Source organism: Melozone crissalis, unplaced genomic scaffold (assembly GCF_028551555.1).
Source record: "Melozone crissalis strain CALT ecotype California unplaced genomic scaffold, PUWL_Pcris_2 ptg000081l_1, whole genome shotgun sequence".
Lineage (NCBI taxonomy): Eukaryota > Metazoa > Chordata > Aves > Passeriformes > Passerellidae > Melozone > Melozone crissalis.
Genome location: NW_026535858.1, coordinates 18,239,163 through 18,264,061, shown reverse-complemented (window position 1 = coordinate 18,264,061; position 24,899 = coordinate 18,239,163). Strand labels below are relative to the sequence as shown.

At 40.4% G+C, this 24,899-nt stretch overlaps 2 protein-coding genes across 3 annotated transcripts in view; one reads left to right on the top strand and one right to left on the bottom strand.

The window, feature by feature from the left end:
- Window positions 1-1,552, top strand: part of PCSK2 (proprotein convertase subtilisin/kexin type 2) — a 106,685-nt gene extending 105,133 nt beyond the window's left edge. For both annotated transcript variants that reach the window (XM_054290606.1, XM_054290605.1), the window contains one exon: window positions 201-1,552. In XM_054290606.1, coding sequence (XP_054146581.1) covers window positions 201-687 — 487 coding nt within the window. In that variant the 3' untranslated portion in view covers window positions 688-1,552. The remainder of the gene's footprint in view (window positions 1-200) is intronic.
- Window positions 1,553-6,072: 4,520 nt separating this feature from the next.
- On the bottom strand, window positions 6,073-23,682 carry BFSP1 (beaded filament structural protein 1). Its single transcript, XM_054290604.1, has 8 exons — window positions 23,266-23,682; window positions 17,150-17,210; window positions 14,133-14,228; window positions 13,228-13,320; window positions 12,421-12,528; window positions 10,055-10,275; window positions 8,672-8,757; window positions 6,073-7,369 (listed from the first exon to the last, which is right to left on the bottom strand). The coding sequence occupies exons 1-8, from the start codon at window positions 23,634-23,636 to the stop codon at window positions 6,423-6,425; spliced, it is 1,983 nt and encodes a 660-aa protein (XP_054146579.1). The 5' UTR covers window positions 23,637-23,682; the 3' UTR covers window positions 6,073-6,422.
- Between the last annotated feature and the right edge of the window lie 1,217 nt (window positions 23,683-24,899).

Genomic DNA, 24,899 nt, shown 5'->3' with positions numbered 1-24,899 from the left:
AAATTAAGATTTTGGTGTAATTTTCTAAAAGGGGAACATTTGCTTTCTGACTAGGTTTGCAACTATATTATTTCCTTACTTCTTCATTTATTAATAAGGAAAATCATACAGTGTTTTTCTGTGAGGCACTAAAACCCAGTACTTTTAGCATAAGCCATATTGTACTGTTTTAATTTGCTTAATTATCTTTTGACGCACAGAAAGATACCACCAAGTGGCAAACTGTTCCTCACACTGACAACTGATGCTTGTGAGGGGAAGGAGAACTTTGTCCGGTACCTTGAACATGTGCAGGCAGTTATAACTGTGAATTCCACTCGGCGAGGAGACCTCAACATCAACATGACCTCACCAATGGGAACAAAGTCCATTTTGCTGAGCCGGCGCCCCAGGGATGATGACTCCAAGGTGGGTTTTGACAAATGGCCTTTCATGACGACTCACACTTGGGGAGAAGACCCCCGAGGCACCTGGGCTCTGGAGATTGGGTTTGTTGGCAGCCAGCCCCAGCGGGGTGTGCTGAAGGAGTGGACACTGATGCTGCATGGGACTCAGAGTGCACCGTATATAGACCAAATCGTAAAAGATTATCAGTCCAAGCTGGCCATGTCCAAGAAGGAAGAGCTGGAAGAAGAGTTAGATGAAGCAGTGGAGAGAAGCCTGAAGAGTATACTGAGCAAGAAGTAATGCTGTGTTGCATGACGGTGTCTTTCCTTCCCCAGACCCCTCTACTCACTGTTCTGCTATCCTAACCTCTGTGTTAGATGTATTACAATGATTGTCTCTCTAGACAAATTATCATCCTTTCATGATTTTAAAGTCATATATCTCGTCAATAATTATTTTACTTGCCACTGAAGCAGTCCATGTTTTATCTCTAGGCCAAAAAACGTACTCCCACCAAATAGTATGTATAGTTTGTGACTGTAAATGATGATTTTTCTTTTGTGTCATACAAATAGGTAATAACCTGCAAAGAAATTAATGGCTTTTCCCTTCATATTTCTGTGATATATGTTTGTATTTTAAAAAAAGTTAATTTTTACACTGGAAGTTGGTGATAATTGAGCACATTTTAAAAAAATGACAGAGAGACGGAATCACAAAGAGATTATCTGGAGAGGTCTTTGAACATGCTCCTTCTGCATCACTGACTTGAGTGGGACTTCCTCCATTGGGTTTAACCAAAGTACCACTAGACCCCACAAAAAGAAATAATCCAGAGATAAGGAACATTCACCAATCTGACTGGCAGAAATCCAATTCTTTTGAGAATTTTATTTCATACTACAGTTACACTGCATACACACTTCAGGTACGAGATGGATCAACAGATATGCAATAAGGAACGCAAAGCAATGCCAAAGCTGGGTGGCAGGGAGAAGTGATTTGCAAACCGGGTCAGGGCCTCCTAGAAGCACAAATCCCAGTTTTGCTAGAGTTTTTTTTTAGTTTGGTTGTTTTGGGGATTCTTTTTCTGTGTTGTTGTTGTTGTTTTTTGTTTTGTTTTGTAGTTTTAGCAGTTTAAATCAATTTACCATCTTACAGCAGAGCAAGCTGTTGGATTTCTGGCAGCTTGTGTGCATCTTCTGGTCTCTCTACTGAGATGTTCTCCAGCACTGTAAAATGAGGCTGTGTCAGCATTACCAACCACAGACACCTGTTTTCTGGGGTTTGCAACCCAGCTGCCAATAAACTGCTGTGGGGAAAATTTGAAGCACACAGTTTCAGTCCCAAAGCAATTTTTAATTTAAATTTCATTTTAAAGCTATATATTTGCTGGTATTATGTTATACAAATATATTTAAGGAGAAAAATATGCTGAAGTTATTAAAGTGTAATGCAATGTTGGCCTTCTTGAGAAATAAAATGTAGTACATTTGGGAAGATTTGCTGGCAGTCATTGTTTTTTCTGTTTAAAGTCAGTCCCACCTTGACTTTTTGGACATGAGTTAAAGTCCATTTCTCTCACCCTCAAAAGTATGCTCTGGCTATTGCTGCAAAACATAACATTCTCCCTGGTTGGGAGATGAAGCAACCACTACATGTTCTCAGGTGTGACATCCCAAATTTAACCTTAGAAAAATAAAGGGTCTTGATTCTGCAAATATTTAGGCACTTGCACTAAAGCCCATCAGTGGACCTACTTAAATGGTAATTTTAAGCAGATATTTCAGATCTTTGCAGGATCCAAGATCTACATTTTAGCAGTGACTAGTTTCAGATTTTTTTAAGTTATTTTTAATATGCAGAGTATGAATCTAAGATGCTTTAATAAGAGTTGTTCTGGTTGATCCGGTGCATAGTAGTAGAAACACATTTAGTAGGTAAATATTTATCTAACAAATTAAAAACATAACCCAAAGATTCTATGGTGAATGTGTTTCACTTAATAATGTATGAGAATAATGTTAATAGAATGTTAATTCAAGAGACTAATAATCTTTTATTTTTCCGTAAGAGGTTTGTTCTTTCCTTTTCCAAATGAAAAATAAACAGCTCAACCTACTCAATGTCTATGTGAATTATACTCTAAAGCCAAACCAAGCAGCCTCACACTACTCACAGGTTTCTCATTGCATGTAGCAGTCCCATCAGAAAAATTTACCATATATATATATATTTATGTACACACCTGTATGACTAAATACATACACACCTTCGGTATCACTCTCTGTGTGTTTTAAATATATATATAAATCATACAATATATATATTCAGAGTACGTTACATATATTTGCATATAAATATGTCTAGAATTACATATGGTATGTATGATATAATACACATACATCGTAACTTTTGTGTGTATGTGATCAAAGAGGTTACTGAAAGTTTTTACTGGACTTCTAAAATCTGGAAAAGTTTTGGAATAAGAAAAGTCCATGTGGAATTCATAAATGAACATGTACATGATTTTCCATTGCATTCATGTAATTTTTCAGTTGTCTGGTAAATTATTAAATATAAAGCAGCAAAATAACTAGATGGCTGTCCATATTTTCATAATGCTGACATAATTTAGTAATTGAAAAATCACAATAATGAGTGAAAGTGGTGAATTTTGATATAATTATATATATAAAATTACATTTATATACAATATAGAGATCTACTTCAAATTCTTGGGGATTTTTGGTTCAAGGGATCACTCAAAAATATGTCCAGGTAGACTGAGTTTTTATGGTATTGCTGATGTAAAAGAAAGTTAATTTTTTAGTATTTATAATAAAAGGGAAAATTAAGCTCATGATGCAAAATAGGTGAGCCCTGTGATGATGTTTTATAATATCAGTAAAATAAAAAGCTGTTATAAACTGGCAGGTCCTATCATCATTGCTTATCTGAAGGTACACAGGAAGTAAAATGCTGCTCTCAGTGTGATGACTTCCTACTTCTCGGCTTTTTGCACTGTAAAGAAATTTGTATCCTGCATAGTGGATACAGAGAAGATAAAGATTTGATAGCAGCAGATTACGAATAAAGTATTTTATGTTAACTGTGAAACTCTGTCACATACAAGATTCATGCCACAGGCTGGGAGGAGCTTTTTTTAAATTTACTTGGCATTATTTTCATGGTTCAAACCCATTGGCTCCAAGGTCAGCACTGCAAAGGCAGTAGCAGTGCAGGTGCTGAGCTTCATTGGGAGGAGGATGATCAAGAACAGAGGCTGTTAGTTTTGCACTTTAGCACATAAGCAGCTCTGGTCCTAAGGAAATGCTACAGCAGATTTTTTTCCTCTGCTGTTTGGAGCACTTTGATTCACATTAAGTCTCCTGTTTCCCTTTTCATCTCTACTCCCCCCCCCCCCCCCCCCCCATAACTTTTGGGTACTTTTTAGCTCCTGTGTTTCCATGGCAGAAAGTACATTTCATTTTATAATACTCTGTCATGTCTGCAGCAGTACAATCTGGCAGGGAACCTCCTGATCTAGTTCTGGTTGCCTCAGAAGTGAGAATGTGCCTGTAGAAACCTGATTCTCATTCCAGTCTCTTGTTGAATAGATGTTTGCAACTATTTTACCATTAAACTTTAGCATTTAAACACTTCATTGAGAATCTGCATTTAATGTAGAGGTTATCCCCTAAAATTACGAGATTTACTATACACTTCAGTAAGGTCACTATTAACCAGATACTACTAGTGGTTTTCTATGTAAATTTCATGCAAATATACAGAAAGTTTACAGATTGTAGCAGAATCTGGCCCTCACCTCTTCTTAGTCCTTGAGTTCTGCTGGTTGCTACCCAGGCAATGCAGTATGTAATTTCCTTCAGCAGTAAGTGCCATCAAACCAGCTTTAGGAGCAGTTCTTACACCACACTGAAATGCTGAGCAAGGGTTACAGCCATCATAAACCAGGTCTGGGTCAGCAGCCAGTGGTGACACCACTGCACAAAAAGGATTAAGGTGGTGGAGGTATTCACACACTGGACACCTCACCCAGGCTGTCCTGACATTGCCTCCTTGCTATTGAATGAGGCTTTTTGTATTTTGAACATTGAGTCCACTGTATTGCAGTGAAATCAGATGGACTGGAAGAGGGGGAAGAATATCCAGTTCCAACCAGGTACTGCCTGAACCTGTTTATACTCTGCTTTGTGACAGAATTATTAAACAGACTGTCTATTGCTGCAATGAGGGTAGGTTTTTGGGTTTTTTTGTTTTGTTTTGTTTAGCTTGCAGCGGTCAAATTCTTTCAGCAGCAATTATTCTGGGCAGTTGCTACCAGGTGACCAGAGTCCAGCCTGCATAGGCATTGATAAATTCCTTCTCTGCAGTTATTTACACTGCTAATATATTAAACTGAAAAGGAACATGCTCTAGTAAGCCATGTCTGGAATAAACTCCCACAGCATTCCAATAAACCAGCATCAACAAAAAGTCCTGACTAAATTTGTGACTGTTAAGAGTCACCTGTCCCTGTTTCAAAGAATAAGGTGCCACTTTACCAGACATAACAATCACAGGAGATGAGATGCTACACCTGTGCTGGACCTCATGAATGAAATAACAAAACCCAACATATTATTGCAGGAAAGCCTTGGGCGCTGTGAGGAGTTCCTCAAGCTCAGACTTGTCAGCTCAAATGGCTTTTAACCTTACTTTCCTGCAGCTGACAGGAGTTAAAAGGCAGAAAGGCACAACAATGCTGGAAGCTGAAATGAAAACTTAGAGAACTGGCATTGGATTGAAGAAGAAATTTGTAGAGACTAATCTAGTACCACCCTTCAGTAAGTCTTGGGCTTTAGTGTGATCGTTCGTGTGCCTGGAGTAAAGCTGAGGCCTAAATGGTGTATGAGCACTTTAGGTAGAGCTCATTATTTACACACATACAAGCTCATTATTTACATTAGAGAGCTCATTATTTACACACATACACACACATTTACACACATTTCTCTGATTTTTAATTTGTGGGTTTTTGTTTATTTTCTTGAGCTGAAGGTTTCTGGGAGTTGTAAGACTGTTGTTGCTGCAAGTGTTTCTTTTTGCTTCCCCAGGCATGGGAAGGTGGAAAGGCACTGCTTATTCCAACAATCCTGTGGAGCTCCATGTGACTGCAAGTGACAGGAGTGAGACAGGATCCTGTGGCAGTATGAAACTCTATAGTCCAAGGAAATACTTAAAAAGAAAATACCTAAATACTCAGTATTTGGCTGCAGTCTGCTCAAAAGCTTGTTGGCATTCATAAGTACATCAGTTGTGTTGGTGAAGGACAAATAATAGCTTTTGTAAGGGAGATCTCCCTTCAGGGAGATTTATTCTGAGAAGATCTGCAGTAAGAGCTTATCTTGAATACAGGAAGTTTGCCTTTATTGCCAAAAAGAAAGGTCTGCCAAGCTCGTTGCTATTTAAAGACTTTGAAAGGGAGATTTTTGGAACAGGTTATTTAAGAGGTATCCAGCTCTTTCCCTGGACAAACTGCTGCACACCAGTCAGGTGATGTTTACAAGTAGGATCTGTTTACAAGTAGGGTCTGTGAGTCAATGTTACAGGCAAAGTAAACCCACAGTGAGTATCTTTGGTAGAAGGCAAAACTTTTATTAAATGAACCAGATGTCACAAGTTAACATTTGCAGCTATCTCAAAGATGGGGGGATCATACGGCAGTTGAAGGAGCAGTAGAGGAATATGCAAATTTGTCCTGGATACTGTGGAAAGCCAGGCAGCTCTGTCATAGTAATTTCTTCCCATGTGTTCTAATTATGAAAATGAGTTGCATAGGATGTGCCCTGGAGAGCGCTAATGGTTGTTGCACCAAAGGTGAGCCTACATCAGACAGAATTGCCATCAAGGTTTCAATCTGTTCCATACCAAACAGCAAAAATCTCACTACTGTATCATTCGGTCAGGAAAAAAACACAGTCATTTAATAACTATGCCAGACAAATTGACTATCAGAGGGTATGTGTCACTTAAGAGCCTTTGTCACCTAGTTTCTTCTTGCTTGTCTTCTCTATCATTGTCTCAACAATCATTGCTGTCTCTTCATATGTCTGAATTTTGTCATCTGAAAACTTCTCAATGGACTCCACCACCTCCACCTTCTCATAGCTCATAGAGCCAGGTAAGGCTGCTTCCCTGAACAAAAGGCCCTGTTTATCTTCTCGTTCATATTCTGTCTCTCGAAGAAGTCCTGGCTCAGTTGGGCTTATCAGACCAGAGGAAGTAACTGTCTCAGGCTCAGAGATGTCTGGGTACTTTGTGATTTGCTCAATTTTTCCTCTTGCTTTTTTCCCCCATTCAAGCATATTTTCTTTCCCCTCCTCTCTCTGTTTATCTGGGAGTTCAAACTCTTCTCTCCTTTCACAGATTTCCCCTTTCTCTTTTTCTGGTGGTTCGGCAGGTTCTGGGAGCTCTGGTATGGACTCCACATCACCCCCATTCATCACCTTCCCATTGCCAGTGGAAACTGTGATCCCCCCGCCAGCAGGGATAGAGGGGGCCAAGATGCATGGTTCTTCATAGCCTTCCTCCCCTGTCACCAGCACATAACGCCCTTTGGGATGGGCATCAGACTTAGCCTCTGGTCTCTTGTAGACTCTTATCTTCTCCCTCATAATATTACACAATTTATCAAAGGCTTTACTTATCTGGGCTCCATCAGGTACGTCCTCTGGGCCCATTTCTTTTTCATCAAATCCTGATCCTTCTTGCTCAGGTTCACACCTGACTGAGCCTTCATGCCTAAACTCCATCTGATCTTGGTCAAAACCTTCCAGAGTTCTTTCGTACATTCTTTCAGGCGAGTGACTGTCGGTTATGTCTTTTGACATCAGCTCCTTTTTCCTGGCAATTTTCTTTGTCAGGCCTTTTTGTCTGGGCTTTATACTGGCAATGTCCTGCATGGCCTGGGTGATATCTAAAAAAATTCAAAGCAAAGGGAACAACAAACAGTGCTTGAATACAGTCACTGCAAATGCTAGAGCTGCCTCTTGCCCTCACCACTGCAGGTGGAAAGCCTTTGTATCCCAGGGGCCTAAAAGAGAGCCAGACACCTTGACTCCTGACAATTTGGAGTATGGACAGATACTGAAAGTCATGTCAGGAGGGAGCAGCAGTGGCTGGTGGTCACAGAGCTGAGAAGCTACCCATCTACAATGGTATCACTCAGACACTGTCACTGAGCTCTTAGAACCCCCTGATTCCGATCTCCTGGGCAATCAATAGGCACAGATCCCATGAGAGCTTAGCAGCAGCAGGAGCATAGGCAAGGTATGATTTCCATGGCATGAGCAGCTAGAGCAGAGGAGACAGGGGTTGATACTGGTAATTACAAGAACAAGAGGACAGACAGATATTAACATACTTTGCCCAAGGCAGCTGTTTTGTCCCCTGCCACAATACAGTAACACACATGAAATATGATGCTCGTCATGCAGGAGAAATCAGTGGTGTGTCTAGAACCAGGCCAAATCCTCAGCATGTATAAAATACCACTTCGCATGACAGTAATTATTTACAGCTGCTGAGGGTCTGGCCTCAGGCATTTTGGACCCATTTAATATAAAACTGCTACAGTTCACACAGCAGTTAGAAAAATTACAGCTGCATTACAAAAACATCCCTCATACGATGGTTTGTCTCTGTTCTCAAGGCAGTTTGTCATTATTGAAACCGCAGTGAGCCTTGGATTTAAGTCATCCCATATGTTAGAACCTATCACATCAATTCCTTTGTTAAGAGCGATCTTTCTCATTTAAGCCTGGCCATTTCTTTGTCAGCAGGTTTACAAGCATCCTAATTCTAACAAGCCAACAAACAACATAGAGAAAACATAATTCATAGGAAAACAGGCCTCAAAAATGGCCTGTGGCACTCAACACACCTTGGTGCTCTTTGCACATCACTAAAGTGCAAACAAACTCAGAATGAGTCAACACAAAACCTGCAGCTCTTTCCACCATTTCAGATGCCTTTTGATTTTACTCTTGATTGGCCTAAGTAGTAAACTGTAGAAATTAGCAAAGAAATGCTTTTGCTTGTGGTTTTGGCCTTTGACAGCTTGTCTCAGGGACAGTTGAGGTAAGCTGAAATGGTTGCATTTTCAAGTCTGTAGTCAGGCTGTCGTGACTGGTGGCCATATTAAAGAGAGATGGACAAACAGCTTAAAATGCAATGATGCCTCTCCTGACACACACAGAAAGACACATCACAGGTTTACCTCTTCCTCTCGAAGCCTGAGGCTGGGCAGGTCGATAAATCTGTGTGAAGAGTGTGACTGGGGTTCCTGCTATAGCAGAGTTTAACCTGTGGAGAATATGTGCATCCATGAGTTCTCTCATCACCATTTTGGTGAAAGCAAGTGAAATTGTGCAAAATAAAGCACAGAGGTTAAAGAAATGTACTTCTCTGTGGTGAGGAGTCAAAAAGAATGATGGGAATCTGTTTCTTGTCTGGGGAAAATCAAGACAGCCACAGCACCTTCACAGGAGTGAGGTTGGTTTTTGCCAGCAGGAGATATGGGATACTCCAGTAGGTAAAGTACACCAGTAATTACAACATGTAGCTACAGCTTTGCATTTAGCATGGCACTTTGAAGAGATGGTAGGTTTTTAGATGGGCAAACAGTCAATCCAAGCCTACCAGAGGTCAGCAAGAAATATAAATCCACTTTTACCATGCTGGCTGGCAAAATAGGAAATTTGGAGCAGTCTTCCTTGGAAAACATTGAAGGAGTCAGTAGTATCAAGGGTTAAAAATTAAAATTGAGAGGCAGGCCTATTGCAAAACAGTTACTGTATCTTTGGCCTCCCCAGTCTGCTCTGTTGGAATTTGAGATATTTTGTCCTGTCAGAGACCCTGTGTAAATATGATTTTTGGCATTGAGAATTACTCTGTTAAGGCACTTCTAACTAGAACTCAGTGTCCAAAATTAGACCCTGAAAATTAATTAAATTTCCATTCCCCACACATAGGATGGACTATTAAGTGAATGTTCTTCCCCTGGATCTTCTGCACAGCCCAGAGCAGTAGTTTGGGTGCTTAGGGGTCTGGCTCTGCTGCTGTAAAAGATCCTTTTGTCCACTGTGGCTGATGGTGGACATTAGAGGGAGACAGTGGTCCTCTGTAGGTTTAAGCGCAACCCAAATCCCTGCCAGTTTCTTGTATTTTTCGTCTTTCTCCCCATGCCCAAGGAATGGCTTTGCTGGGAAGAATGCTTTGCTTTACAAGGCATTTGCTTTGTTTGCACCCTCCAAAAATCAACTTGCCGGTAGTGTTGAACAAGTGTCACCAACACCCAGTCTGAGGAGAGGATGTTCAGATTGATTTGTGTGCTCCTGACCTCTGTACACTGATGCCAGGACAGCATATGGAAAGGAGACTGCAAGGACAAGAAAGCCCAAAATGGCACTGATCCTTTCCCTGGCAGAAGTTTCACCAGATTTTGCATCTATTTCGATTTCTATCCCTAGATATCTACACCAGTGAAAGGTGTGAAAATGCTATAGCTTTGGGTGAATCAAATGTCCTTAAACATACATTTTTTAAATGAGATAAAAGAGATCCCTGGTCCCTTTGTGATTGCCCAGAAATCCAGGCTTACCGGCTGTCCTCATTCTCGATGATCCGTTTGTACCGTTCCAGCTCATTCTCCAGGGACTGCTGGTAGATCATCAGCTGGCGGCAGTCAGTGGTGTACTTCTCCAAGATTCTCTCAGCCTCCTCTATCCCCTTCCTAAGGTTTTCAATCTGCTCATTGTAAAGCTGAATTTCATCGTCATAACTCTCCTGGGTGTTTTTAATTGCTTGCTCCAGCATGGTTGTCTGGTAAATAAAATAAAATCGGTGGTGAAAGAAGCAGCTTTGAAAAATTCACCATCCCCATATTTTAAGCATAATGAAAGGCAAGTCATGCTTTATTACAATGTGATGCTGCACTGCTAAAACACAGGAGCAATTTCACTACCTTTGTTCAGTTATTCAAAAAGCAGTAACTTATCAGATTGGGCAGGGCCTAACATGGACAGTAAAAGTTCTTAACTGGGAAGATGAGCTCAAGAAATACCCACTCCTCCTTCTCTGTGCTCTGCAGACAGGGAAAATAAGACCAAAAGTCACATTTTAAACAAAGAACTCTTTTTAGAATTCAATTCCTCAGGCTTTTTACTTCAGCAATAAAACCAATGAGCATATCAACCAGGAGGTGGCAAAAGTCGCCTTCCAAAAATAAAGGCTGAGTTTCAGGTGGGATATTTCACCCTGTAAATCTCCTCTCACTTTCTTCTGCTATTTTTAGCTATTTATTATAGTTATTTTGTCACTTTTTTCCCCTGCTTTTCAAAGAGATGAACTCACAAAAAGTTAATGGAGGAATAAGTGACTAATGAATTCTTCAATAATTGATTTATTTCTATATGCTTCAGGCAAGATTAAAAAAAATACTTTTAAGAGGCTAAATACTAAATATAGAAGTGATGTCCCTTGTCATTAGTTTGGTTATGTTGCAGTGTACGAATAGACAGAGACTCTTCTGTTCAGTGCTCATAGAGGGGGCCCCTGACCTCTTGGGCACATGGCTGTCAGGTCCAGAAACAGGAAAGCAAAGATACTTGATGACACCTCAGTCATCAGATCCAGCCTTCACCATCACAGGCTACTGTGTTACTGACCTGCACTCATCAAGGTATTTCACTCTTGTAATCTCAAGGCACAAGAATTAATGAATGAATAATCTATTTCTAAATGGGATGGGAAGATTTGATTGTGAAAGCAGCATGATTAATTCCTCAAAGATTGCCTCTCTCCACCTGCCAGCAGAAGGCTGATTTCCTCCCCTTTTTCTCGATATTGATTCACTATCTCATCCCCATATTGATTCCTGTCCATCCCAGAGTGCATGTGTCCTTTCCACCAGAGCATCGGATGTGAGAAAGAGAGACCAAGGAAAATACACTGTCCTGACCCTAATAAAAGAAGTTATACCCAGGAAGTTATGAGCTGCTGCTATGGCTGTCCGAAATCCCACCAAATGATGTTTTTGTCAATATTTCATTCCTCTCACCTGGATGGACAACTTGAGGCACAAAGGAAGCTGTACTTGGGGTCATTCTCCACCCCATCTGCTAAAAAATATTCAACTGCATGGAGGTAGAGATGCCATTGGCAACTATTAAGATCTGGTTTCTATCCACTGCAGCCTTCAGCTGCTTCTCCACCTCCTGCCACCCTCAGCCCTGCACTGCACTCATGTTTGCAGGCACTGGCTGGAGACAGAAGGTTGATTTAGGGCATGTTTGGCTGGGAGATGGGCAAGGACAACTAGTCAAAGTCTTTTTGCAACTCAAAGCTTGGCAAAAAGCACATGGTTTTTCCTGCTGGTCCAAGCACAGGAGAGATGGTGGCTTAATGCTTAGTAGTGACATGGATGAAGGCAGAAAGGCAAATGTAGCTCAATAGCCCTCTCAGTTTTGCTCCCCAAACCTGTCCAGTTCTTCCCACAGCAAGCTTAGCATTGGATGTGGCAGTGATAGAAAGGATTGGCCAGAGCCCTGAGGGTTCCCCATCAGTTTTCTTGAAGCCAATTTCCAGCCAGAACTCAGCAAATAAGAAAGTCATAGGAGCCCTGTGGAACTTTTCCATTCATAATGTCCTGCTGATTCTGTCCTGCAGGAATCCAGTTGCATTGTGGAAATGTTCCCTCATCAGTCCCTCTGATAAGCAAAGATAGCTTCATTGCACCTACAATACCTACAGCCCTCCCTGGCCAACTAAACCTGACAATTTGTTTCATTGAGAGAATGGGAATGAAACAGCTGAAGAAAAAGATGGAAATCTAAAAGGAAAACACACCTCCAAGTCCACCAAGTTAACATAACCATGTTAAAGCCGTGTTAGAGGTTTTACCAAGTGACCATAAAAAAAGCAGTTCATGAGCAACATGGTTGTGTTTATGGCTAGTGATTCCAATACCTCTGTCTGGAGCTTGTATTTCTGTGCCTGTAGCTGGCAGAGGATGCTCTTATATTCCTCCAGCTGGCTCTGCAGAACAGGGATCCTCCTCTCTGCTATCAGTTTTTCCTGGTTGGAAGAAAACAATGTGTGTACAGGAAATTATGTTTCACTCCTAAAAAGAGCCAAAAGAAATTGCACTACTGGAAATAAACTGTGAAGACAAATAGAAAATGGCAAAAGACAGATAAAAGATGGGGATTGAACCTCAAGCCAAATTCTGTTGAATGGTAGCACGGCTTTAAGAATAAAGATATCAGATAGCAGGTCTGTAACAGTACAGCTTAGACCCTGTAAACCTGTTCACATCTTCTTCCAAATAATGAACATTCCTGCCATAGCCACTCATATTGGTGGAAATCATCAAGTTTTCATCTAGTCTGTATCAATTAATTTCATTAAAATTTTCACCACATCTCACCCCTTCAGGATAAGATTTCCTTTCTCTTAAAATATTCATATATCCTGCCAGCTCCTCCTCAGAGAAGAAGCACAACTACTTCAAATATCTTTGTACCACACATTTTTGGGACTAATATATATGCTGGAGTGCACCTGACAAACCTAATCTCTCTTTCCTCATTGATACAGTTTTTCAAAACTACAGTAAATTTTTTTCTCCCATGTTCACTACTCAGTACTTACACATTGTTTTGACAGTTTTTGCCTAACCTTGGAGCAGAAGTTAAAGGATCTGGGACACTTTAAGTGTAAACATTATCTCTTTCTTACTTAGAGCTGCATATACTTCCCAACAGCAATACTTGCCTCACATATGCCAGTGGTTATTGGGGACACACGAGGAGTTGTCTGGATGATTTGCTGCAAGACATTGACATATGTCTGGATTTCCATGAGGTTCTGTAATAAGGTAAAAATATTTTCATTAGAAAATGCCATAGTAAGGTAGACATTTCCATGAACTCCTGGGGCTTATTTTTAGATACGTAATTCTTTTAGCCCATAAAAGTCCAATTCAAAAGTCCAATTCCAGTCAAGTTCAGGCTTGGGTTTGGAATGCAACTTACAACTGCTTTTGAGTGCAGGAGTGCTAGCAGTTTCATCATACTGAGGGTATATCACAGACTTTTGGATAAGGACTATACAGTTCATAGTTTTAATTGAAGATTCCATTCCATTTCCAATTTCATAAGAGATTTTCAAAATAAGAATCACAAATATCTTTTCATGTGGCACGAAAAAAATAGTAACTTTTTTCAAAAGCAGCAAAGATGGGACAGTGGCCTGATTCTAAGACCCACAGTTCTCCCAGGAAAAAGGCAAAAAATGTTAAAGTCAGCTGCAGTGGAATCATACATTCACAGGCATATGCCTGCTGATTAACTGGAGTGTCCTCTCCCAAAAAATTGGATGATGAAAGCAACAGCTTCCTTAGCATGAAATATAAGACAGCTTGACCAGCACTTTGGGGTGAACCATGACACCGGGTTGACAAATTCAAGACTCTGCTACAGCTGTAGTTACTGGACCCTGAGAAGTATGTTTGGGTGCTGGAAACCATCTGGGTTGTTGTGCCACTGAAAATAAATAGTGCTATATGCACCTACCAAAACATAAATGCAATTTGCTTAAATTTGCCACCATTTGATCATCGTGAAGGGCCAAGTTCCACATCTATCTCTAAAAGGAAAACAGCAATTTTATCCAGTTACCTTCTTGTATCTGTCCTTTGTAGCATTGATGTCATCCTGCAGGAACTGGGACTCAATTTGCAGCTCCAGGTTGCACAGCAAGGCTTCATCAGCTTCCTGCAATGCAGAGACACGTGGCATGGCGGTATGTACGGCTGGAGTGCCAAACCCACAGCAGGCCCACAGGCACTGCATGAGTCACTGTGCACATGGAGCAGTCTGCCTGAAGTGTAAGAGCCTACTGTAACATACAACAGTATCATGAAAACAACAAACAGGAGCCATGTTATTCACCATGCCCTGCACAAACGTAATTTACAATAGAGTTTGGCACTGGCACTGTCAAAATAATGCTGGGTGCCAAGTAGTAGATGTTTGAAATACCAGATTTTAATATAAAAATCTTGAAATGGTGGATGAATCTTAAACAAATTACATCAGCATTGATTTCTCTAGTCTCATGACAAGATCTGAGGTATCCTGATGCCTTTTTAAGATACCTAGTAAAGAAGTCCTTCTATAAACCCAGGATGATCTGCAGTATTTGCACTCTCTTTGGTATGTTCTCAAATACTACAAATATTTGCCAGTTTGGAGCCATTTCTGGCAATAAAAATGACATTTGACCAAGTTTAGAAAAAATCACTTTGCTGCGTAAGTTTATAATACTTTGGAATTTGCAAAGACAAAAGTTCCTAACATCCAATTAGTTCAAAGAACAAACTATATGACTAGTAACCATGATCTCAGAATATACAGGTATGAGTGACACTGATCTTTAAATCTAATGAAATTTCCATTTCTGTTCAAAGGCTTAATTTAGATTTTTCTGATGTTCTGTTATTTAACAAAAAACATGGAATTTAGGGTAATTTCTCTGGAACTTGGCAATGTATTTTACAAATATGTGAGAGTAGTCATACGTTTTATTTTTATATTTAATGCATTATTTCTTTAATTTTTGAGAAAGCATCTTAAAACGTTTTTACTGTATCTTCCTTGCAACTCTATAAAATGTGCCAGTTCCTCCACCAGTTTGCAATTTGCCTCAAGAAAGTCCTGCTTTGTGCATTTAGCTTAAAGAATAAAAAAATAAGTATTTGAAGGCACCTCTTTCAAAATACCCATGTGCCATTATCAGCTGTAAAAATACCTCTGTGAGTGAATCACAGGTTGCAAAAAAACCATTGAGATCTGTGGGTGCAGCACATGACTGGTAGAAGAGGATTTTTCCTTTTGCATGCATACAGCACGCACTGTTCAAAAAATGTGTAGATGTTGGCTGTCTTATTGTGCTGCTAAACCTCCCAGGCACAGAACTCTCCAGCAGGCTCTGCTTTGTGATCCAGGGGCTGATTCAGACACATCCAACCCAGCACATTCAGAGCCAACCATCAGGAATGCCTGCTGCTTTTCTGCACTCCTCTCTCGTCCTATTGAGAGGAAGATCAGCAGGACAATGGCCATGTTGGGAGGTTTGGGAGGGAGCCAAAAAAGCCCCCAGGCCCTTAGATAATAACTATAAGCAAATTTTTTTGCATGTGATAAAAAAAGCGGTTTTTGGCTTTCAAAATGTTCCCTCAAAGGGGAAAAATACTTCTGCTTTTATTCCATGCTTTCAAAGAGTCCAGCTTCCTCAATGGAGTTGTGTATCAGAACAGTGCAGTGTCTACACATTTTCTTTTGAACTTTGCAATATTTGCTAATCACTCAACTTCTGAAAAGGCATTCTGCTTTATGTTATGATTCCAGAACACTGGTCCATGTGCAGATGCAATAGTTTCATTACCATGGAAGAGAAATTCTTTAGATCTCTCCAGAACTAGTATTTTCCCAGCTGTCAGATAAAGAATGAGTTTGCACCTGCACATGCAGGTTTTCGGGCCACATCTTGGGTCCTCTACAGAAAACCATCTGTATTCCCTCCAGCACTTGGTGCTCCCAGTGCCAGGAGCTGCTGCAACAGGGGTGTCCAGGGACATCCTGGGATAAAAAACATCCTTGTGCCTCAAGATTTTGTGAACTGTGCCTAGGGTTGGTGAATCATTTCAATTTTCTTTAGCTGCAGATTCATTGAGAGGAACTGTGAAGACAGACTTACCTGCTCCAACAACCCCTTACAAAAGAGTTACCTTCACAAATTTTTTTAAGGGTTTGCAAGTCGTTCAGGAACATAGTGTTCTGGAAAATAGAACTGATGTGGGATGTCAAGAACTCACTGGAGACAGAAATGCTAAAATGCACTTTCTGCTTTTTCTTAATATAAAACATGTTCTTAATATAAAACATTGATATGACAATGCTCCAGCAGATCAGGTCCAGCCAATCGTAGCAAGGAAATAAAAAAATAATCTCTATTTAATCCATCTTTAATTGTTTTCCAATACAGAAGATGAATGATAGCCTGTGCAAAGTAGAACTGGGGAAAGATATTATGTTCTTCACCCAGATGAAGGCTAGCAGCGAGAGAGGATGAATCAAGATTTTTCAGTTTCACAGACCTGGTTTGGAAACTTTCAAAATACTTCAGCCAACTTTTGTCTTTCTCTGGGCTTTGTATTATATTAAATGTTGTTATTTTTATTATTGCTTTTCCCATGGTATTAGTTTAAGAACTATATTGATGTAAAAGGAACAAACCAAGGGGAGTGGCAGTGTCTCTCTTGTTTGGAAACCTAATGGGAAGCTGAGGGTCTGTCCTGGGAAGGGCTGACCATATCCTGCAAGGGACTAAGGAGCTTTGAGACATTCCAGGCTTCAAAACATGGACTTAACCAGCAATTTTTCATGACATGGTTATCATTAGTGACTGTATTTTAATACAGTAGCTATGTTTAAAAAGTGTGGGGAAAAGGTACGCACATGCCAAGGCTCAGACACTTACATAGGGAGGGGGAGGATGGAGAAGGGCATAATGACAAGAAACGCCTTGCTCTGACATTTTATCTTCCCACTGCTTCTTCAAAGTAGCTCGCTGTAGTAAATGAAACCAAAGGAAAAAATTGTATACCTTTCCCCTGGCATTTTCCCAGACTCACTTTATTAAGGTGCTCCAGGGTTTCTTTTAGCCTCTGCTGATACTCACGTTCATTTCTATACCTACAAGTAGAGAAAAGGAGATAGAGTTCAGTGGTTCATCACTCTGCAAACTGCATTTTTATCTGCACTGTCATGCACAATATATGCTTCACGTTAAAGGAGAATATGAATCTTTAAAGGGCCCAAAAGATTTATTAATGCATTAACATTAATCCTTTTTTGGTCCCAGATGCTGAGGGTAATTTCAGAATTGCCTAAATTCTTGTCTTCAGCTTATGTAACAGAATACAATGATATGCCATATATTTGCTATCACTTTTTACAGAATGCTCAAGAATAGATTATCTACAATAAAAGCATATGCCATTGGTGTTGAACTATAGTGACAGCCATTCAACAGTGATTACTCTGTGAGGATTTGCTACAATGGCACATGAACATTTAATTACATTGTTCTTGGTTTTCTATTATACCTGTTGTTGTTCAATAAGCACTTTAATGACAGACACATTAAACATAATGATTGCAATTTTACATATTGACCATGTAGGAAAGATGTTGGATTAGGATGCTTAGATGGATCAAGCTTTGTGTCCCCTTTAATGGTAATTTGTATATTAGCTTGGTCAAAACAACAAGTGAGCCTTAGTAAGGACTGCATTTAACCAGCTATTCTTATGCTTTTATAAAACATGCATGAAGTGCGTGTTCCTGGTGCTGGATGTATAATGTATTTATGTTAGGCTTGAGGAAACAGCACATTTTCTTTAAGAATTAGGGCTCCACATTTGTATGTAAATAGAATTATCTTCTAGAAATTCTTTTTAGCCACAGAGTACAAAATTAAATTGTTGATTATTGTAATTTATTCCCTTCCTTAAGTAAACCTCATATGAAATGTTCAACAGTAGATGTGGCTTAATGGGACTCCATTAAACACAAACAAACAAAAAAACAAACAAAAAAGCCCCTCAAAAACCACCAGTCAGAAGCAACTTTGGCAATGAGACTTTGCCATTGGTACTGAACAAGTGACTTATCAAACTCCAACAGCAGCAGAAATACAATCCTAACCCTTTAAGTTTAACACTTTACTTTTCCTAAAATAATAGATGTAGAGAGATATAAAAAAGCTATCATTATCTTACTTTCTACAAGAAACACTCTGGTAGGTGACAAGTCAGTTCTGGTGATTAGGATCCTTCATTTGCAATAAAAGCAATGGACACCAGTACAAGCCAAAATTCAGAACTGAACGTAAGTTCCTGTCTGTCTTCTGAAATCATTGCTCCAGCCCATATGTGCTGGTGATTTCAAAGGGATTTGCTTCAGTCAACAGGGAACTTGACAGCTCCTGGACTGAGCACATCAAGGATCAAGATAGATATAATGATAATGTCAACCTCAGTTCTTCCTTTTCATCTCCTGAATGACGAACAATCAACATTATTCTCATCTCTTTCAACACATACTGGAAAACTGAGTGGATGATGTCACTCACAAACTAACCAGGACCACAAAGGAAGAACTTGACAGAACAAGTAAATGGATTTAACCTGGTGCTCTGGTTTACAAAGTTCTTCTGAAATCCCATAATATTAGCAGGGTTGGTCACTGGTCTGTTTTCAATTCTTACATGAACAGCAAAGAATCAAGTGAAAATGATGAGGTTTTATTTCATTATCACTCTAACAAATTGCTGAAAAAACAATGTCCTTTTTTGCCAATAAGTACTAACATCAGTTTCACGTCCAAGGCTAGAATATTTTTCAGCTTCAGAAGTGAAACTGCCTTTGTTTCAGGTGTTTACCAAGTAGCTCAATTCCAGCCAGTTTTCTATTTATTTTTAAAAATTTTTGTATGCACTTGACAGTAAACAGTTTTCTAACTTTGATATTTTCTGATAGCTGAACAAGGATGAAGCATATTGTGGCATCTTGTGAAAATCAAATACATAGTTACAATAAAAGGCTGGTTTTCCACTCACAGTAATGTACAACCATCTGATGGATTCAGTGTATAAACCCCAGCCCCAATATAATTCAGATGTCCCTCATTGCTAGATCCTCACTCAAAAGATTTTTCAGTTACTAAAATATTCAGCTACATTTTCCTTTACTCTCAAATAACCCAAATATATGCTGTGCCACACAGCTGTAAAGCCACCTGGCAGCTTGAGAGAGTTAGTATTGCATGATTATCCTTTGAAGAAGAATTTCTTTCAAGTGATGTTAAATATTTTCCAGAAGATCAGTGCAAAAGTGCTATGGACCTCTTTGAAATGCTTCAGAGACCTCAGCATGCCTCTGTGCCTGCTGAAATGTATTTGTAAGTGCAATGGCTGACAAGTCACGACCCTGTTTTGCTTCAAAGTTGATTTTGATGTTTAGTAATTAGCTAGTCATGTCCAAAATTTTTTTTATTAGATGGTTGCTGGTCAGACATTCCTGGAGCTTAAGAGCTTTTAAGTTATTTTGCTTCATTAAAAAAAAAAAAAACAAAAAAAGAAAAAAAAAAACCACCCAAAACCCAACAAAACATGAACCTCCTCACCTAGTCAGGTAGCTTTAGGTTGGCAACAAATGTTTTTGGACTGCTGAAAGAAAAGGGATGTTAACTGGCTTGGGGTTTTTTTTGTTTTTTTGGTTTTTTTGCATACGGGGAAAGAACGGAGGGGAGGAAGCTGCCAGGCTCAAAGAAAACAGATCTGAGGATTAAAGATTTCAATCACCTCTTTTTTTTGGGTTCTGCCTCCATTGCAGTGCAAGGGCTCGCTCCCCTCCAAAGAGGAAACAAGAACAGTCCATCCCAGCAATGCACAATGGCCATATACTCAATTTGGCATCAAAGCTGAGCCTTTCATCTGAAGGAAAACGTTGAATCTGTTGAATCCTACTGAAAGGTAATAGCACCTCTGGGTGACTACCTTTGTCATTTTCTCTTTCCCTGATGCACTTCACTAACCTTCTCTCAACAGACAGCAGCAATTCGGGTGCCAAGGACAGCACAGACTACGAAAGAGAGGTCCTACAAGGATGATAGACAGGCCGGTAATATTTGTCATCAAGAGTCATAACCTGAATGCTCAGATGAGCCCAGGAGGGTTGTGTTTTGCTGATTTATGAACAGATTCTACCTGTGTTATCAAGAAGCCACTGCTGAGCAGCTGACAGCCACAGGACAATATTCTTGCAGATTGTGGAGAGTGTGGAGGGCAGGCAAATGATCCTCATCTTAGCTGTAGCAGGACAAAGTCCTTCCTATCACTAGAGAAGCAGCATCAGTGCCAAGAAAATCCCTCCAGACCGGGCTGGAAGGCAGCTTTGCCAGTGGAGTCTCCATATCCTAGCTATTGCGTTTACCACTTCTTTTCATTTTCTCCCACGTGTTGGGTCTCTACTGTAGCCCCAAAGGGTGTTGCTCATCAGAGTATCACCACACAGCAATCTTCTTCTGGAGAACACTGTGCCAATTACTGTGTCCAGGGAACCATATTGCATGTTCAAAACTCACTGCATTTGCAGTGCACAAAATTTTTAAATAAACAATTGCTTAGCAAGACTTTTAATTTCTGAAGTCCATTAATCCTGTTCAGTCAAGGCCACTAAAATCTGGATTCCAGCATCTTTCCCAACATCATGGAGAGAGAAATACCATCCTGTCCCACAGCCAGATGCAATGTTGCTATAATGGTGGTGGTCAATAAAGGTAGCATAATTAGTCTTTTTATGAGATGCATCCAGACTATTCCCAGCATTGATTTTTTTTTTTTTTTTTTTTTTGACCAACTTAAAGAGAAAGAATTCTTCCCTGGTACAGAATCTGAACTATTAATTAATGAGAAAAGCTATGAATGTGACCATAGAGAATTTTAAAATAAATTTTAATATAAGTTCTACTTTTTAATGGTTCATGAACATTTAATTGCACAGACCCAGTAGTCCTAGACCCTACTCTGTCTAAATGCAACTTTAAAAGGCCTATTTCTATAAATGTAACTTAAAACGTTTACTTAGATATAAATCTATTTCCCCAATAGTGAAGGTGAGTGAAAGAATGGGTTGTAAGAGTCAAAATTCTTTGCATTAGTGAAGGACACAGACATTTGTCAATTAATTGATTCAAAAGCTCCCTCTAAGAGATTTTGTTAATCCCAGTGCACCAAAAGCTTTATGGTTCAAGTTGCAGCAGGAAACCTACAGTGCCTGTTGCCAATGGAATGCAGACTCAGGGCGGAGAGCAGGTCTTCAGCGCAGGAATGTTTCTGGTTTCAGCAGCCCCTAATAGGGCACAGAAGATTATTCCTCCCATACTTTGTTTAGGGAGCTTTGTTTATAACTTTCAGGAACTGAAATCAGAACTATGAGATGGCAGAGCACATGTTACCAGAGCAGTGGTATTGTTTTAAAACCTGCAACTCAAAACCATCCCAAGTTTTTCAGACACTGAAGAAATGTTCATGTCTCTCTTCTAGACAAATTCAGCAGCTCCCAATGAGAAAAAACCTCACCAAACTTCACTTGTTGATGTAAACCAATTGGTGAAATTTGGTTAAAAAGCAGCCACTGTCTTTCCATTGTCATGGCCCTGTGTATCTTTAATTTTTAAATTGTAATTTTTGGCTTGAATTTAGCCAAAGTTTCCTTCTTACTTTTGTTTACAGCTGCTGAGTGAGCATCCCAGGATTGTACAACAAAGCACCACCCATTTTTTTCTAGGAAGTCACTAACTACCCCTTTAGCAGGTCCTAGATCTTGCTTTCTGAAAGTACTGCCCTTTTTCTGGGTGTTGTCTCCTCCTCTGGATTTTCAATGCCCTGTATTATTCCCCGCCTATTTACAGTTTGGTTAGAGCAGCTTTAATAAAAGTAAATTACTTTGTGTCACATTACTAATCCTGTACTATTCACATAGATATTTTTAAGTAATATGCAGCTAGAAAATTAAGTACTGAGTGTAGTCAAATACTCATGGGCAGTGTGTAATAAAAACACATGAGCAAGTACCAGAGTCAACACCTAAATTACAGCATTGACTCATAGTTGAATTTCCTGCTCATAATTATTGGAATACAGTTCTGCCTAATCAGGTGCTTATTACCCACTGGCACAGAATCAGGACATTATGGAAATCTGACCACTGGCAGCAATAAGCCTCAGTGCACCTGGATGGGCTATTCTCTCCTGTTACATGAAAGAGAGATCAGGGCTTGGCATTTCTATAGGTATGCTGTAGCTCACAGTCTCCATGCAGATGTTCATTTGGCAGCCTGCCAAATTTTCATGGGTGAAGTAGTCAGATAGATATTTTTGGGGGTAAAAAATCCCTAAGTAACAGGAGGATTAAACTCTTTTGTCCTATGAGCAATGCTCACCAACTCTTGTGTCATTAAGCCATGTAACCAAAATTGCCTGTTGCTGGAGGGAAGGCACTCATCTCCATCAGCATGTGAGGCTCCTGCCCTTTGATTTATGGTGGCACAGAAGTTAAAGAGGTGAAATTAGGGGAAGCCTATTCTTATTCTTTCAGTGGCATGGGATGGAAATACAAAATGCAAAGAAGAATAGGAAGGCAAATTTTACACACCAGGAAAAAATATATCTCCTTTCTTTTCATGACACATCACAGATGTGGTTGGCACAGACTGGCTCAGGTGCTTCATAGTGGCTGTAAATAAGAGTTTCTCAGAGACATCCTGCATATTTCAGGAGATTTTTGGCATTGTGTAGCTCTGGGCTGCTCAGACACAAGACTTGCTTTGAGGCACCTGGTAGTCAAATAGGGTTATTTCATCTTTGCAGCTCAGAGCACAGTTCTCCTAAGGCTAATGAACAACAGCAGCTGATATGTGCCAGGGCTGCTGCTGTGGAATGGAGAGGGCATTTTCCCATCTAGGAGCAGTGAGACCATAAAAGGCAGAGCTGCAGCTCCCGAAGTCCTGATACCTTACTTTTAACCTTACATGGGCTTACATGCTGTCCTTCTTGACAAGTCTGATACACACGGAGAGGCATCACCCACGCACAAGAAGTAGCTGGTGACACCGAACCCATCCTTATTACAAAGATTAACTATGGAAATGACACCACTCATCTTCCATGGATTGTAAGCCTTACTTGTTGCAGTATTCATCAAGCATGCGCTGGGCATCCTTCTCCTCCCGCTCCAGCTTGGCTCGGTCAGAAGCCAGCTCCCTCATTCGTTGCCGGTTGAACTCAATCTGCCCAGCAAAAGCTTCATCCAAGCCCACCAGCTCATCCATGCGCTGGAAGGTCTCCAGTTGCTTGCGCAGGATGGTATTGCGCTGTTCCAGCACACGCGCCCGGTTGATGTAGCTTGCAAAGCGCTCGTTGAGCTCCTGCAGGTTCTCCAAGCCCCGGGCTTGGGCCAAACTGTCAAATTCTGGGGAGCCTCGTAGCTCATCATAGGCATCTGACCGCTCGTACTTCTCCTTGCGTACCTCACGGAGGAAGCTGCTCCTGTACATGGCTTCAGAGGGGCTGTGCAGTGCCGGGGTCCCCTCTTGTGTGCCTGCCTGTCTCTCCAGTTTGGATCTGAATTACATCTGGGGGGTTTGGGGAAGAAGAACTGAACATAATCCCCCCCCTCCCAGATGATCAGGACTTGTCTCCAGGGTGGTTTGTGGCACTAAAGGCATCATCTGCGGGAGTGAACTAAATAAATCCCAATGGCCCCGCCTTGGAGCTGCCCATCCAGGCATCAGCAGTTCGGAGGAGGGGCGGGTACAGAAGGGCTAGGGGCTTTTCTTTTCAAGCATTGCAATCGTGTACAGCCAGGATAAAAGAGAGCAACGTCCAGCTTTCACCCGGTGGATTAAAGCATTATCCATGGAAAACAAAACAACTGCTTTGCAGTTTTAAAGGCTGAGCTCAAAGCCTTTCATGACTGTGCTGGGGGGAGAGCTTTGTCCCATGTGGGTGTCCCTAGGGCTGTGCACAGAGGCCTTCTGCTGAGAGAGGATTTTGGTGTGACTAGATGGCAGCCCTTGATTTTTGTTATTTGACAGTTTTGTGATCATTTAGAATGATGGGATAGTATTTAAAAATTAATATGACTCCACCTCCATGGGCAGGATTTGGTCATTTGGTTCTCACTTCAGGCTTCATGTCAGGCTTTTCTGAAGGTTAATTCTACCTGGCATGAGAAGCACCCAAGCAGCAGTGGTACTAAAACCTCTGGCTTAACAAAGCCTCTTTGGGAAGCCACTTTCTTTGGGTATAGCCAAAAGCCACGTCACCTCATGACTTGGTGGACTTTCCATATTATCCCAGGGGGAGCCACCATTCTTCCTTCACTTCCACCATAATGGAGTCTTGTGTGCTGCCAATCCCTAAGAGGCTTTAATTTCCCCTCGATGCATCCCCTCTAGTATTTTTTTCCTGTCTTTCATTTTGAAAAATCCTATTTCTTGGATGTGATCTTCCTTGATCTACTTGCCCAGACAGAAAGCCCAACACCAAGCCACTCCAATTTTGAGAGCTCTGTTAATAATTTATATAAAAGTCAATTTCACTTCTTAATGGTCATATCTTAAATGAATACTTAAATCTCATGTATTTTGAAGCACAACAGATCTCAAGGCACTGATGGCAAGTACCGAGGTGAAGAAAGAAGTTGGTGCTCAGGTGACTCAAAAAGTTCAACTTCAAAAAGAAAGTTTGGTTTCTCTGCTACTAAATCTGAATCAAAAGGGGCAAATGTTCATTAGACATTTCCTATATATTTCTTA

Excerpts from the sequence above, each read along its gene's own strand:
- BFSP1 (XM_054290604.1), bottom strand. The coding sequence starts at position 23,636 with ATGTACAGGAGCAGCTTCCTCCGTGAGGTACGCAAGGAGAAGTACGAG. Across the intron at positions 17,211-23,265 it reads CTTGATGAATACTGCAACAA|GTATAGAAATGAACGTGAGT; the intron begins GTAAGGCTTACA and ends CTCTACTTGTAG. Across the intron at positions 8,758-10,054 it reads ATCGAGAATGAGGACAGCCG|GTTAAACTCTGCTATAGCAG; the intron begins GTAAGCCTGGAT and ends TATTCTCCACAG.